The sequence below is a fragment of the Venturia canescens genome, chromosome 1, assembly GCF_019457755.1.
Source record: "Venturia canescens isolate UGA chromosome 1, ASM1945775v1, whole genome shotgun sequence".
Lineage (NCBI taxonomy): Eukaryota > Metazoa > Arthropoda > Insecta > Hymenoptera > Ichneumonidae > Venturia > Venturia canescens.
In genome coordinates, this window is record NC_057421.1 from 19,947,768 (window position 1) to 19,964,162 (window position 16,395).

The 16,395-nt window shown below is 38.8% G+C and overlaps 1 protein-coding gene across 5 annotated transcripts; it reads left to right on the top strand.

Annotated features, from left to right (window-relative positions):
• Positions 1–778: 778 nt before the first annotated feature.
• On the top strand, positions 779–16,347 carry Men-b (Malic enzyme b). 5 transcript variants are annotated; one of them, XM_043429969.1, is made up of 11 exons: positions 779–957; positions 8,680–8,842; positions 9,217–9,375; positions 9,761–10,252; positions 10,346–10,528; positions 10,710–10,935; positions 11,000–11,142; positions 11,581–11,875; positions 12,397–12,541; positions 14,221–14,399; positions 15,250–16,347. In XM_043429969.1, exons 1-10 carry the CDS (start codon positions 932–934, stop codon positions 14,312–14,314), a joined length of 1,926 nt encoding a protein of 641 aa, XP_043285904.1. In that variant the 5' UTR covers positions 779–931; the 3' UTR covers positions 14,315–14,399; positions 15,250–16,347. The 5 variants fall into 5 exon arrangements, with proteins under 5 accessions (XP_043285904.1, XP_043285922.1, XP_043285931.1 ...); XM_043429987.1 differs by lacking the exon at positions 14,221–14,399 and adding an exon at positions 13,413–13,493 and having other exon boundaries at positions 780–957; XM_043429996.1 differs by lacking the exon at positions 15,250–16,347 and adding an exon at positions 13,413–13,481 and having other exon boundaries at positions 780–957; positions 14,221–14,359.
• The last annotated feature ends 48 nt before the right edge of the window (positions 16,348–16,395 follow it).

The following is a 16,395-nucleotide window of genomic DNA, read 5'->3' on the forward strand; positions in this document are numbered from 1 at the left end:
ATAGAAGTTCTCAAACTATAATTTGCATGAGGAAGAAAACCATGAACTCTTATGAAAAAAAAATCCTCACTGGACGAAAGTCTTGTGCGATTAAAACCGTCGTTGTTTTTTAAACCAGTTGACATGCTGCGTTCCCCTGAATCCTCAAAAACCATATTTATATGAAAGAACCTCCTATAGAAGTTCGTAATCTCCCCCACGATTAAATGAGGCTACATAACCACAGAATAAGAAACTCAACTTACAATAATTATTCTCACCCTCTTTCCCAGAGTCTCGTGTCAAATCATTGAATCATCGACTGTCATCTGTCACGTGGTGCCCCCTCGCGTTAGGAGAGAATTTTCTCCTAGCGGCTGAATTTGGGTACTTTTTTCGGTGTCAGAATGAGAAGTTTGTCAACGCCGAAGTCACGAAAGAAGAGGAAGCCGTAGCAGTGAAGCTTTTGTGTATATAAAATTTTGATACAATTCATCCAAGTAAAGTAACAACAAGAATTAGGCAAAAATAGATCGAAGGATGATTTAGATCGATGGAAGCAAACTAGAATTCGTGTTCCCAAATCTTCCGGAGGGTTATTTTCCCCTTCTTCGGTGTTTTCCCCTTCCTTCGACCTCGAAGAATAATACCAGCTCTATGGTATGCACATATACATAATAGAAATAATAGCAAAGGAGCGAGGGAGAAAGCAAATGTTTGTAAGGAGTAAGGAATTTATATCCGCTGATAATCGGGCCGTGTAGTACGTTCCGATCGCGCAGTCGCCCTCCCGCGTTTGCGCCGTCGTGCTCGCTGGAAGAAGCCGCGAAACGTGAGAGATCGGGAACGTCGAGTGGGAGCGGCGGGGTGGAGGGGAGGGGCAAGGAGAAGGGAGATACGAGGTAACCGCGAGCACGATCAGCTGGTTGAGTACCGGGAGGTGAGACACGAGATGTTCATCATACAGAGGTCGATATTGTGAGTAAACGATATTTTCATATTTCACCGAAATTCTTTTTCAAATCCTCCATATATTCGTTAATAATAAATAAATCGAAAAGAATCATTGATCGAAAAGCAAAAGGGTGTTTCGGCGTCGTTTACTAAATTTCTCAGATTTTTTTGGTGCTTCTCGTAAACGAGGTTGAGTGCAACCCTTAAAAAGGGTGGAAAAAGTGCTCGAGAAATGTAACCGGTCAAGAGGGAAGGTTTGTGCCGGTTTCGTTTAAGTTGAGTAAGTGGGTGTGCGCGTTACGTCTACAATCGATATTTCGTTCGCTCTCGATGTCACATATATTTGGGCTTTCGGAAAATTCGGGCTTCGAGAGTCTCTATACCCCTGGCGAACAGCCGGCTCTGTATACACACACGTACAAACGTTTTTGTGTGTAGGTGCCTCGTATTTAAACGCACAGGCCGATGTATCTGCACGCAAATACTCGATATACACATGCATAAGTAAATTTATAGACACACACTCACACAGGCAAAAGTTTCCGAGCCTCTTTGAGTTAGGTTGTCGTAACCTCGGGTTTGCATTAGTATTGGCGCAATGCAGTGCTGAAAATAGGAAGTCCCCACAGCCAGGCCAACGAGAGAGAACCCCACAACGAGAACGATCGATAGCCAGGGAACTGCGCGAACGAAACGCGAGCAAGAGACAGAGACCGAGAGCATTCCCTCGCTCACAGTGCCCCCTGAAGGGTCCAAATTGTAAGGGGTTTTTTGTGCAAATCTCGGCCAGTGCCAAGCCAACTCGGCCAAGATCACAGCTCTCTTATTTTCGAACTTTTTGTCCCTCGCCTTATACCTCCGTACTCCAATTTTGAAGTAACTGATCGCTCATCTAGATTTCTGGTTCGTTGAATTATTTCCGGTTCGCGTATCGCTTTTTACTGCCTGGAACCGGCGTTTTTATCAGAGAAACTCGGGCGATGGTTGAAGGATTTTTCGAATCCTTGGTTGGTATCGAGTCTTTGGCTTTTCAGTTCTTACGAATTGCAACGAAATTGTGGCTCCGTTTCGTTTTATGAGTCTCCGAATTGGGTCGATTTTTACTTCCTAATCAAAGATATTATGCACACTAAATTAATGTCAGAACTATTAATTCGAAATTGTAAAAATATTATTTCAACTTATCTTTTGGCGAATGAAATTACGAGCCATTAATTAATCGGGGATCCATCACTGACTTAACCCAACATTTTATTCGTCCCCGGCAAAAATACTACAGTTTTTATGTCAAAAATCGCATTAGAGAGCGCAAAGGAAAAACACGAAGGGAAATGGATCAAGAAAAAAGTGTTAATAAACAGACAGAAGGCTATGACATAAATGGACCAAGCCAAGAAGAAAAAAAATTCCGGAATAAGCAAATCTGAGGTTACGATTGCTCATTACCAATTTCATTCAATCTTTAACTTAATGTATCTTTGTTACTAGTAAGACAATCGTCTCGATTTTTTTTCCAAAACTTCATCGTTGTTGCGTGTACCTTTTCATAAACTTCGTAAGAAGCGTTCATTCCTTATACGGAAAGGTGAACAATTTTTTGCGCATAGTCCTTATAACCTTGTGTATTTTTCTTCATATTTCAACGCGTTTATCTCAATAACCAATAAGACAAACTCATTAAAATTCGATACGCGCGTCCGTCGACTAACCATTTAAACGATGTGTAAATTTCAAGATTTTCTTAAGAAAATTGTTTCGTGCATGAACTCCTCAATGGATCGTATCCTTTCTATCTATGTCAGCTTTACGTAGAATTATGAAATATTAAACATTTTCTATAATATAAACTTTTAATAAACCGTCGCTATTTCGGAATTTGGAATTCCACCCTTTCCAACGATTTTAATGCTCGAGTAGTCATGACAATGGTTGCAATTTGCTTTTACATAAAACTACAATCTCTTCAATCTTAACGTGGTTTACGTTCCAATAAAAAGGCGCTGAAATTTCAATTTCCTCTATAAGAAATACAAACTTGGAAGCACGATTCAGAAACTATTGATTTTATATGCCCAATCACCATAATCATTATAGGAAAAGCAAAGAGAGAATATGTCGATTTAGTCGTGACTTGTACAATCTCTATTAAGCAAAAATACATCATTTTTTGTGGTCTTTTCCATCGCACAGCGACAGTCGAATTAGGCCACGGTGTTGTAGAAAAACAATAAATAATTGACAGTTTACTTGTGAATCTTGCGATGGGAAATCGATAAAAATGTGATATGACGTGAAAAGTCAAGGCCGATCGATTAGATACAGAAATCTTAATGCGTCGTGCGCCTTCCTGGTTTCCACTGACTCACGCGACTGCCCCCACACATAGAATTATCGACAGTCTTATTCGTGTCCTTCGCCGATCATGTGAGCCGAAATCTCCGAACTTACTTGACAATCTATCGTCAGGCTTATCTGTCGCGTGGCCACGTTTTTCCACTCACGTGTGCTTCTATCGAGGCGACTTTTTTATCGGACTTCAAAAACTTTTTTTACGCTATGAAACCGAGTGACTAGAATTGTTTAAAATCGATGATCTCGACGCGCAGTAGCGCGACGAGAATGAAATCATCGACCGTTTTCCATACGCCCGTTTCACTATTTGTATGAATGTTTTCCTCAGTCCCACTCAATTCACATACCTTATAAAACTATTTTAGTTTGCCGCGCTATACACGCTGACGCGCAATGACTTAAATTCGGGGAATTGCCTGACGTCATGAAAAAACCGTTGGTTAGTCTCGTGTAACGCTGGCACTGGAATTTTTCTTTTTTCATCTACTGGTCCGACGTCTAAATAAATTGCGAGCCCGAAATCAGCATCGACCGATCATCAACTGTTCTCAGATCCTACGATCTTCCGAGCAAGCAAACTTGCTTTATTTTCCCAGCTTTCCATGTGAACTTCGCGTGAGCTCATAACTTTGACATAAAAGTTATTAAAATCCTTAAAGTTCCGTTTGCTCGGTTGATTTTCAAGTTTCGCAGCACTTCTGCTGCAGCATGGAATCTCCCGTCGATGCTCCCGTCAATGTACAGCCATCGTTCTGGATGAGGAGGGGGATTCTTCACGGCCATCAAACCAGCCGTTAAAACTGTATAAGTTATCTAGACCTGCCTCCTGCAAATGTGGCTTTCGTGAAGTCAAAGCTGGTGAAAAAAGCTAATGAGCCACCGAGTTTTGCTATTTTCGCAACAATTTCTGTTGGAATCTTTTCAGCGATATGAGTTTGTCAAAAATGTCATTCTCTCGCTAAAAATAAGCAACGATGTGCACCAACTCACGTAATCGACACAAACGACACACGGAACTTGTATGATAAACGTTGGAAAACGAATAGCTTGTTTATTTTAAGCACGAAAAACCAAGAGAGAACTCACAACTGAAGTTTAGGCAGTCAAATGATTAGACTGGTTGTCTTCGCTGACAAGGAATAATCCATGGGACACTATTAAAAGAATGCTTATCGAATTCTCGGAACTAAATATCGATTTTACCTTGGCATTGTCGAGTGTTGGATTCGAGTGATAACGCTCGGCCGCGTTGAAACCGATACATCGCGTGATGATACGGTTATTACGAGAATCAGCAATGAACGATTGTAACACGAACAGGAAAGATGTATGTGTTGTAAGCGTTCCATGTGCGAAGTTCTACGTCATCGGGAGGCGTTATCGAGGCGTTTTTACTGTACATATAACATACTTAGGCTGGACTCCAATCTTAATGATCCTTGAGTACGAAAATCGAGGTGAAATTCGATTTTGAACGAGAAAATTTGAAATATTTTCGAATTTTAATTGTTTCTGTTTGAAAACTCGTTTGGTATGCGACATCGAAATTTTGAATGAGAATCACGGAAATCGCTATGGAAAAGTCGAAAGTAAGGAGAAATAATCGCATTCCTTGAACCTCCATTTAGCGGGAAATTTTAAAAAGACTTCCACGAGAATTCGTTCCGATGATTTCATAAAATGCGAAACAATCCTCACTGTCGATTCAAAGTGTTAATAGTGACAGCTCCGTACGCGTCAAACGTTTCCGAATTGAAGAGCAAAAGCGTTTTTCTTCAATGAAAAATAAACAGAAAATCGAACGAGAGAGAGAGAGACGCGAGCGGCTGTCAATTCGCCATAAGCAAGCATTATCACAGTCGCATTAATTACGATCAATCGTAATTCGTCGATCGTACATATCCACTTGACTGAAACACCGTGAGGGATTATTATGCATCAAGGAATCGATCAATCATTATTATGATCAATTTCAAGCTCTACCCTCGATAATGCACTCGTGGAGACGAGATTTATGTGTCGAAGACTGGCGTGATTAATTCTGGGGACAGCAATCACTCAACGGTGATTTACAAGCTGTTCAATTTGCACCGTGACCCGAGTTCATTCAGCACAGGAGCGAGCTCGATCACATCACTCGGGTTTTTCTGCAAAACGAAAAAAAAATTGTTAATCATTTACGAAAATACGATCGACAAACGAAGCAATTTATTCTTTGATCGACCCCGGCTCACCGAATAAAGTTTAATGAAAAGTAACTCAATTGACATCAATTTATAACTCGAACGCCCATTACTGGGTATTCGGGGCTCATGGTGACCTTCGAAGATATTTTCTAAACCATTTTCCCAGCAATGAGGGATAGCAAATGAGAACGTAAGCCGATACCGAGGTGCGTTTCTTCGGAGGCACGAATAAACCAATCGATTAAAAGCATTGTCAATTTCAGTGCTCGTAAATAAGTGCAGCATCAGAACGCCACCAACCGATCGAATTAATCGATGAATTCGTGAGACGAAATGAAATAAAACCTGATGTTCCGCAACAGTTGTCCGTCAATCATTCGGTTTTTGCAAACATTTTTTCGCCTCCTTTCGACCTTCGAAAAGTCTTCTGCATCATACATTTTAAACGCAAGATAATAACAAATTTATCTGAAAAATTAACTCTGAAAAATAATTCAGAGACGACTTATCAATAAAATGCAAACAACAGTGACGTGCCCGTTGACAAATGTTGACGAGTATTGGAAAAATCGAGCTCAGTTCTTCTCAATATATACAATAAATTAAATAACGACCAAAGTTTCATTTTCATAAAAAGCCATCGTTAATTATCTCCACCTCGACCTACATGCTCGCCAATAAATCCCTTTCAATAAAGCTCGGCACTCGAGAAGGGAAAAACCAGATGAAACCTCCGATAACAAGACTTTGTGTCAGTCGAGGGGAAAAATCGTCCGCGTAGATTAGTAAATAAGACACGAAGAATAAAGAATATTTTGAAAAGCTCGAGGGTGTACAAAAATACTTGACAAAGTTGTGACTCCCGTCGAGCGAGTTTTCGTCCTCGCCGGTGAGAATGAAAATTTTCTATTTATAAAACTAATATGGCGGAATGCCAGACGTGATGAATGACCGGCGTGAAAAAATTAGGCTAACCAGTGCGTTTTTTTTGGAGTTAATAAATACTTTGTTTCATTTTGTTCTCACGGCAGTTGCTCAAAAACGTGAGTTTCCGGTGGCCTTTTTCGTGGAAAAATTTACAGGCATGGATTGGGGTCAATTTTCCAATGATTTTTTCCGAGTTTCTCATGAAACCGGCGTTTTCGTAGGTTGTTTCAGCGCTCCCCGAAACTCGTTTTATCTGACAAAATATGAAAATTTTCATCCTTGGTGCAAGCACGAACTTTTGGGAATCGTTCGATGTTCCGAAGCGCATTAAAACCTCGAAATATCAGTTGTTATCTTCACAAATGAGAGTCGAAGAAAATCAGAAGAGTGATCCACTCGAGGGAGAAAAAATTTCGAATATTTTATGCAATCGTGAATTTTGTCACTTCGTTGAACCCTCCGCTGTATGAGATCTAAAAAATACTTATTTGTGCCCGCAAGAACTACGGAAACCAGCCAATTAAGACTGGCGCGAAGCTGTCAAGTGAGCCAAGAACCAAAGACTAATGGTGTTTGCGTTGAATGCAAATGCACGTGGAAGCAACTGTAGCAACTTTACAGCAATCTAATTAGTTTCCTCCCTTGCATGTAAGCCATGGCTACGAGCCTTTAACCACATTTCGAAAGTTTTTGATTCATCAATCCCAGAAATTTCATTCGGAATTACCAACCGGATAAAATTTAACGAAATAAAACAAACCAACCTAAAAAATCATCATTTTTACATTCAACGTGATGACGATAAAAATATGCTGACTTCGTTCGAGACAAATAAAAATTGAAAAAATTGATGCTGGCTCATGGAAAAGAACAGCAGACACGAGTAACGAAACGAAACGGCGCGTTGTCTCATCATTTTATTCCCATACTGACTCCCTTTTGTGCTGGCATTGCTTAATTACGAAGACCCCATTTGGATCATCCCACGAGCACGTTCATGGCCATTATAATATCCTCATTGACTCTCAACAATCCTACTGTCGCGCTCGACTTCATTACCAGCACCATCGTGTCGCGTTTATTCATATAAACGCGAGTGTTGAGTATGTACCAATTTCGAGCTGCGCTGCATCCCGTGATAAGAAACACGTCAGTCTACTTTCCGGAATGGAAGTCGACTTCCGAATCGAGTAATAAGTCTGATTTTCGTGGTAGGAAAATTACCTCGCATAAATCCTGTTCACATCAATCTTTACTACCATCGAACGTAATTCGTTAGAATCAAACCGTTGCACGTTTCACCTGGTGCATTCTGCAATACCAAAGAGTGCAATCCCTTTAGAAGAGACGACACGGTCCACTCGATTCTGCTCCTTTCTCTGTAGTAGCTTCAACTCGAATGTACTCCGAATCAATTCTCGCTACATTCCAACACTTTTGTGTATTGATGCGAGAATTTGTTCTTGGAATATACTCGTGTTATTGAAGAACGTACGAACTTAATTTGTTGTGAATATTTCGCCGTTTTTCTAACAATCGAGTGACTATAAATTTCAATTCGCCAGTAGGGATGAGATCCGAGGGACAGTATAACTGATGACTGCTTCTTCGTTCTTCATATTTATTATGCTTTGACGCACAAATCTTGTTTCGAGGTCATTGACACGAAAGAGTAATAAAATTTCAACAAATTTCAATGAACTAATTCAAACAGCAACTTTTTGTTTCCATTCTTCTTGCATTTTCGTACCAGATTTCAATACTTCAAATTCCTAATGAATCATTCGGAAAAGGAATGAAAAGTCGTCGTAGCTTTTTGTAACGAAAAAAGCTTGCGAGTGTACAAGTTTGGCGGATATTGATTGTGCAACGTTCAGTGACGAGCGTGACGATCGTCGTTGGTTTAATGACCGCCGTATCTACTTTGACGAGGTTCGGTAACGACCGTGATGAATTTCAAGTAGAGCGAGCATATACCGACGAAGCAACAAGTGGCTTATTGGCGAGATTTTCAGCAGTCGACAGCTGAGGAAAACACAGCTCGCGTCATTCATTTCATTTTGAACAGATCGACGAATTTCTTGGCTCGAGAAGATTTTAAAGGTTTATAATTTCACGAGAAATATGAACAGCGGCTAATTCGGTTCAATCATTTTGAAAATGCGATGAACAGCCATTGACTCATTCCGTAGTTTGAACTCTTCAAGTAAATTAATTCATTTTACCGGAGCATTTATTTTGAAGCTTTGTTATTATGGAAACTAATGAATGAATTATTCAGATCGTCCCGAAATGGCGCGGGCACGTGGGCCAGGGCACTTCCGCCTTCCCATCCCGCGGTCAAGGACGTACAGCAAAAGGAGATTCACGAGATTGCCGGTGACATCGTGCCCATCAACATGGTCAAAGGTATCGGGCATCTTAGAGATCCACGACTCAACAAGGTCAGTATTTTGACTGATATGAAAAAAAATTCGTTTGTCCCTTTTTACTACACTAATTTGTCTGCTGAGCAAGAGAAAACTTTGATTCAACAATTATTTGTTAGAATCAACAAACCGTGAGGAACTAAATGAAATTCGTCGACTCAACAAGAGCATCTATTCATTCAAGTCTTGAATTCATTGACTCAAACAAATATTTTTTACTCCCATGAAAACATTTCGATACTTTCGATTACAAATTTGATTTAACTCATATCGACAAGGGGTTATGTCCGGTTCAACGATTATAAATAATTGACCTCGATATCTCGTGTGAGAAAAAACAGTGAAATTGGAGAGTTGAAAATTAACGAAATATTGTAAAAAATTTGCAGGGTCTCGCTTTCAGTCTTCAGGAAAGAATATCCTTAGGTATTCATGGCCTTCAACCACCACGATTCAAAACCCAAGAGGAACAGCTCGCCCTTTGCGTCGCCTCAGTCATGAAGTACACCGAAGATCTCAATCGTTACCTTTACCTCGTCGAGTTACAGGTAACAATTTTTTCATCCACCCCTTACAATGTGGTTATTCAGCTGTAAGAAATCTACCCAAAAAGCTCCAAATTCAAGAGGTGCGAAGCAAAGAACTGGAATTTTATCGAAAAAACCAAAAATGTTTCAAACAATAAAATTGTTGTGGCCATTCTGTTCGATCGAGTATTCTCGTCAGTGGGAAGGACAATAATTTAAAATACATCAAAATTCAATGAATCGTGTATGGCCGATAAAATAGAAAATGAAAATAAAAAAAATGATTTCATCCAACCACAAAGTAATTTTGCACAATAAAACCAAAGAAATTAGTAACGCTGCAGCAATTTTCTTCAGTCATTTGATGAAGTCAAATAAATTTTGAATCTTCGTGCAACTTCTGTAGGAAAGAAACGAGCGTCTGTTCTTCCGGCTGCTGAGTGAAAACATCGAGCAAATGATGCCAATCGTGTACACCCCAACGGTCGGACTGGCTTGTCAAAAATTCGGTGTAATTTACCGAAGACCACGAGGACTTTTCATAACGATCTATGACAAAGGTCACATATATGAGATTCTGAACAATTGGCCGGAACAATCGGTACGCGCGATATGCGTCACCGATGGTGAGAGAATTTTGGGCCTGGGCGACCTCGGTGCCTGCGGCATGGGGATCCCCGTCGGTAAATTGGCCCTGTACACGGCCCTCGCTGGTATAAAACCGCATCAGTGTCTTCCAATCACAATTGACGTTGGTACCAACAACGAACAACTGCGCGACGATCCGCATTACATCGGTCTGAATAAACCTCGCAGCCAAGGAGCCGAGTACGACGAGCTTATCGACGAATTTATGGCCGCTTGCGTCAAGAAGTACGGCCAGAATGTGCTCATCCAGGTTAAATATAATTCCAACTACTCGGCAGTATTACAAACTCAATTTTAGCCATAAATAATTTACAATTTTCAATATTTCACGTCATCTCTGCAGTTCGAAGACTTCGGTAACCACAACGCATTCCGTTTCCTCGACAAATATCGTGATAAATATTGCACGTTCAATGACGACATACAAGGAACCGCAGCGGTTGCAGTAGCGGGCATTCTCGCTTCGAAAAGAATAACCAAGAGGAAAATGTCGGACAACAAGTTCGTCTTTTTGGGTGCTGGTGAGGTCGGTATCTGAGAATGAATTTTTTTATGTCGTAGACTGTGGAGAAATGTGCCTCAAAGCTGTAAAGCTGCGTACAAAAAGTTTCTAATTCGGCTCGAAGATGCGCAGAGAAACTTGAATTTTTCAAAGAATTGTCAACGATTCGCTCGATACTTTATGACCATTCGATGAAAATATTCAGGCTGCCATCGGGATAGCGGATTTGTGCGTGAAAGCCATGGAAGCTGATGGCTGCACGGAGCAACAAGCGAGGAACAACATTTGGATGATGGACATCGATGGGCTCCTGACGAAGAGTCGCAAAGACGGTAATCTCGATGGCCACAAAGTTTGGTACGCCAAGGATCATTCATCGATGAAAAAACTCGTCGACGTCGTCAGAGAAATCAAACCTACCGTGCTGATTGGTAAGTCGGTCTTGCTAATGCTAAAACATACCGATTACTTTCTACAGTCCGAATAAATGTACAGGCGCGTCTGCTGCCGCGGGTGCATTCACCCCCGAAGTCCTCCAAGAAATGGCCAAGAACAACGAGCGACCGTTGATCTTCGCGCTCAGTAATCCAACCAGCAAAGCCGAATGTACCGCGCAGCAGGCTTACGACAATACGGAGGTTCGTTTTTTCACGTCAACATCCATGTCTTCAATGTTTTCTTTTTTTTTTTTGATGAATTAAAAATATTATTGATTGAATGCATTTTTAATGAGATAACGAAATAAAAATGTTGAAATCTCGCTTGAAAACGAAAATTCCATCTAAATCGATGGACTCGATTTCTTCGTATTGAAAAATCTTATCCTAGTTGAAGAGAAACAATCAAATTTAGCTCCAGGTCGAAAACATGATTAAAAATGACTTTTTCTGCGATTGCGCGAAGATCGAACGTACGGCAAATTATAAAATGGATTTCAACACTTTTTTATCTCACTTTCAGTCGACTGTTTCCGTTGCTCTGTTGTGAACGTTTCAATTTCCTTCTTGACAAATAATTCATTTGAATATCTGTACTTTGCACAAAAATTGAATCTCGTTTGACCCCCTTATTTTTAGGGCCGCTGCATATTCTCATCCGGATCTCCCTTCGGCGAGGTTAAATATGGCGGTAAAATCTACAAACCGGGACAAGGAAATAACGCGTACATATTCCCGGGTATCGCGCTTGGCGTGATTGCCACTGGGGTTCATCATATTACCGAGGAATTGTTTCTGATATCGGCTCAGGCTGTTGCCGATCACGTTACGGACGAGGATCTCGCCGCAGGAAGCCTTTATCCACCTCTCAACATCATTCGCGAATGTTCAATCGATATTGCTGTTCGAATTGCTGATTACGCGTATGGACAGTGTAAGTGCGACGTGGAAAAAAAAATCTACAAAATTGACGACGCTGAATTTTGTAACGATGGAGTTCATAACGAAATGAGCGAAAAAACTTTTGTAATTGAGCAATTTTTTATTTCACGAATCATTGGTGTAAGTTGAAAAACTACAAATTGCAAATTCGGCGGAGAACAATATTGAAGAATTATTGGAACTATTGGAGAGTTCTTTTAGATCATTTTGTTGGACTCCACCGTTGGAAACTTCAGTATTAAAAATATGATGTATAAAATTAATAAAAATTGCGTGTTGAAACGTTATCATGAAAATCATAAATCAACGAAAGTCAATGCGAAATTTTGAGGTTCCTGGTTCAACTGAATTTCAATGAGAGCGATAAAGAAATTGGAATTTTTATACAAAGAATTTTGAAGGTTCATATTTTTGAGGCCCAATATTTATTCTCAATCATAATATGAAGTAAAATAGACTCAGGACTCAAATAAAAATGATGCTCGACGTGAAGAAAAATGTATAAAATTCTAGGTGGTTTGGCGAGCGAGTACCCCGAGCCGAAGGACAAACGCCAATTCATTGTCAACAAAATGTACAATGCCAACTACGACAGTCCACTGCCAAACCTGTACGACTGGCCCGGCGATTACGCCAAACCTCGTAAAATTCCCGAGAAGTAAGTAATCTCGACATAGAAAATGTATGTTATCTTCATATTTTGTTTCGAGCATCTTGTGAATATGTAAACATAAAAGAACAAACGGAAAAAGTTCCACTTTGTAATCTTACTGAGATTTCAAGTTCTAAAGGTTGTTTTTTGCACGTGGAGTCGTAGAAAGATTTATTAGAGTAGACGTTACTAGGTGACGCTATAAAAATCGATGGATGTAAGTAGATTTAACGATAGTTTCGGTTCTAGACCACCCAAGAAAAAACGTTGGTAGAAGAAAAAAGAATTATTATGACTACAATAATTTCAGCGAATGTATTGAAGTGTTCCACCGAAGCCTCCCAACGTTCACTATGCTTTTATAAACTGAATGCCTTTTTATTTCATGCTACATTAAAAAATAATTAGCTTTTCTTTTGCTTAACTCAGAATAATTTTTTTCTTCTTTCCTTCATTTTTTGCTACGGTTAAAAAACAATTGCTAGGAAAAATTATAAGGATTTCTCATCTCTACTCGTAATATTCATCACCCAGCGATTCGGAGTACTCAAAGACAAAGTTGATATAAAAAATCGCTATTCTTTTGATAGTAAAAAAAAAAAAAAAATTATAAATGCCAAATGAACCATGAAAAATTGCTCAAATTCAATGAGATTAATTAAACTCACATCGATTTCTCCAGTCACAAAAACTTGAGATTCAGTGTTGAATATTGTCGAGAAATTCTTTTGCTAGTGCATATCATTTGATATTCGATTGAGCGTGTGCATATGAATTTTTTCATGCTGTGTTTTAACCCTAGTTTAGCAAAAGGTTAATACATTCAAAAAGCTGTGAACTCGACCGAAAACTCGCTCAACTTTCTTTCTTTTTCCAGAGATACAATAGAAATTCGTCATGATTTAAAACACCTGTAGCCAAAATTCAACAGGCTGGTGAAGAGAACGTAATTATTATCGTAAATAACGGTTATGAATAATAACGAAATATTTAAATGTTGAAATTTTTGCCTGTTTCAAAACAGAAAATAATGTTCTGTCGTGAATTTTGATTCTCGACGCACTTCCCCAACACGATTTTGTCACAGATACATTTAAAATTCTAGAAATCATTTGTCCAATGATATCTGAATTTTGTTTCTCACACGCTTTTCAAACTTCTGCACTTTCAAGTTCATAATCTCAGATCGAATCGCTTATCATAGAAATACAACATTTCGAGCAATGACAAAACTGGAAATACCGTTGCAATGCAAGTACTTTTGAGGTATTTTAAAATGTTGATAGAAACATTCGCACCACGTAGTTTCAATACATTTTGCTAAACTAAATTATTATTATATTTTTTTACTCTCAACCGCAATAAGCACAGCTCCAATAAAATCAATATCTTCTAGGGGCAAATATGCCAATGAAAAAATTTCGCTCTAATCGTTTACCCAAAATTCTATACGGAGCTGGTACCAAAGAATGTAAAGTACATTGAATGGTTTCCCTCCAATAATTGTCAAATATCCATTCAAACATTAATGTTTCATCGTTTTTCCCTTCGAGTAATAATACGAAAACCTTAACCCCTTTCTAAAGAGTTCTTCGAGACTAATTCAAGAGTCTTTACAGTAAACAGATTTTATTAATATTCTCGTGGATCGAGAACTAAGGTATTTGGATGGAAAAATTTCTTAGGCTACCTGACTGGTCGTGGACAGATGATAACCTCCAGAAACAAAACTTTGAAAACCCATCCAAGAATTATTTCAATACCCTCGAATCGACCTGAGTACCAAATAACAATTTTGAAAATCAAGATGAAGAGAATTCCCAGCCACCGAATATGCCCAGACTTGAGGATTTACTGTTTTCGGGTACAATGAGCTTGAAGCTATTTCTTTCTTCGCTATTTCATTTACTTTTTATTTTTCCTTGAACTTTGGAAAAAATAACTTTTGCTATATATTTATATAAGAAATGTTGAAAAGCTTCGTTATTTGCACATGCTATTCTGTGATCAATTTCGGCTTCTAACTTTACCAATTGGAATGCATCGTAAAAATGCGGTAATGGAATATGAGTTGGGTTACGCTGATTTTTTAATAACTAATCTGAACTTGCTGTTTTGACCAAAACGAAAAAAATGCAACTTTAAAATAACATTTTAATAGTGAAAATAAAAATGAGAAAAGAAGAAAACCGTACGGTCACAAAGTAAAAAAATCAAAAGTCGTAACCCACTTCTATTCATACACGTATGACTCATTTTGCACCATTCGACTTGACACTTATGGAATTTATAAAGGTGGCACTGTAAATAATTGATTGTACTATTGATGCGACGAATAATTATCATTTGCCCTCATTTATTTGAGTGTGAGGCTGAAACTGGGGCTCTCTGAAAACTTGAAAACTATTCAGTATTGAGAATTGATAAATCACTCGATAATCTGAATTTTCATGCTTGATTCATGCTATTGATTCAGATACGCATAAAAGCCAGAGTACAAGTTTTAATTCCCCAAAAATATCGAAGAATTGGGAATTCCCCAGTTTGAGTCAATCGCCATTTGAAAAATGGCTTGTCAATAAAATATACGAAAAGCAATGAAAATAATGAGCAAATTTGTAAATAACATATGTGATTTTGTACTTTTTGTTTCCTTCGTTCGAAGACCAAAGAAAAAACGTGTTGAATAACTAATATTTTTCTTCTCCTGACAGATTATGACGTGTTGGCGAGTCGAAACAAAGGGATGACGGTTTTCCCATACGCAAAAGCGCGCTAGATTGAAAGAATTTTGATTTTTCCGCAACAATTCCATACGACGTCATTGATTTGATCTTTTTGTGCTATAAAAATACGAGAAAATTAAAGGAAATTTAAAGTGAAAAGGAAAACGAAATCGGGGCACAGAGCCCTCCAGAGCGAAAAATAGTAGTCATAAATGTTTAGCCTTCGAGTTAAGTATCATTCATTTCATCCCGTATCGATAACGTACTTATTTATTTTGTATTTAACGAAAATCAGTCATGCCCGACCGTACTTGTAACAACTCTGAAGTTATTTCTTGTCTGAAAGAAGTGATAGAAAAATGAAGAAATTGCCAAAACGGTACTCATCACTCACTAAAAAAAAAACGAGAAAAAACAACAACGACCAAATGTCTTCATCGAATCGTCAACGTTCATCATCCACTACGATTGAATTTTGCCAAACTCCGAGAGCAGCGACGACAGATACTACAGAACACGGTCGATGTATAGAAAAATTCAATTCCCCCTCCCACGTTATTTTATGCGATTTTCTGACAGCAGTATTTTTTCTACGACAGAAGAATGAGTCGTTTTTGAAATTTTTCAATTGTCTAGATGGGATGTATTTATAAATGGCAAAAAGTGACAAACGCGAGTCACACTTTCTTGTCTTTTTTTCCGTCGAAAGATCTTTTTTTACAATGAAATAAACACCTGTACCGTTATCGTTGTTACAACATCGATTAATAAGATTTATACTGAAAAAAAAATAGAGTTCGCATATATTTACAGTTCGCATAAGCGAATTACATCCACGAAGAGCTCTATACACGTTCAAAACTATACTATTTTACTCGTTTGTGATGAACTCTATTTTTTCGTGTTCCGTTCCTTGCGGCATTCGCACCTGTTGACAGATGTTTAATGCGCGGGAAGCGCATTTTTTTGAAAGTACATGTACATTGATAATCGCTCGAGCGATTTAACGACCTATAATCTGATTAGGATTTGTTGCTGAATCGCGAAACTATGTTTCGATGTTCGGAATAAATGAAATGTGGTGAATCGATACTCGTTTTATTTTCCCAGACCCGTTAATTACCTGTTTCCAAC

Bases quoted from the DNA above. Each gene is read 5' to 3' on its own strand.
- Men-b (XM_043429969.1), top strand. From the start codon at position 932: ATGTTCATCATACAGAGGTCGATATT. The intron at 10,253-10,345 runs GTTAAATATAAT...TCATCTCTGCAG, and splicing joins GCCAGAATGTGCTCATCCAG to TTCGAAGACTTCGGTAACCA. The intron at 11,143-11,580 runs GTTCGTTTTTTC...CCTTATTTTTAG, and splicing joins AGGCTTACGACAATACGGAG to GGCCGCTGCATATTCTCATC.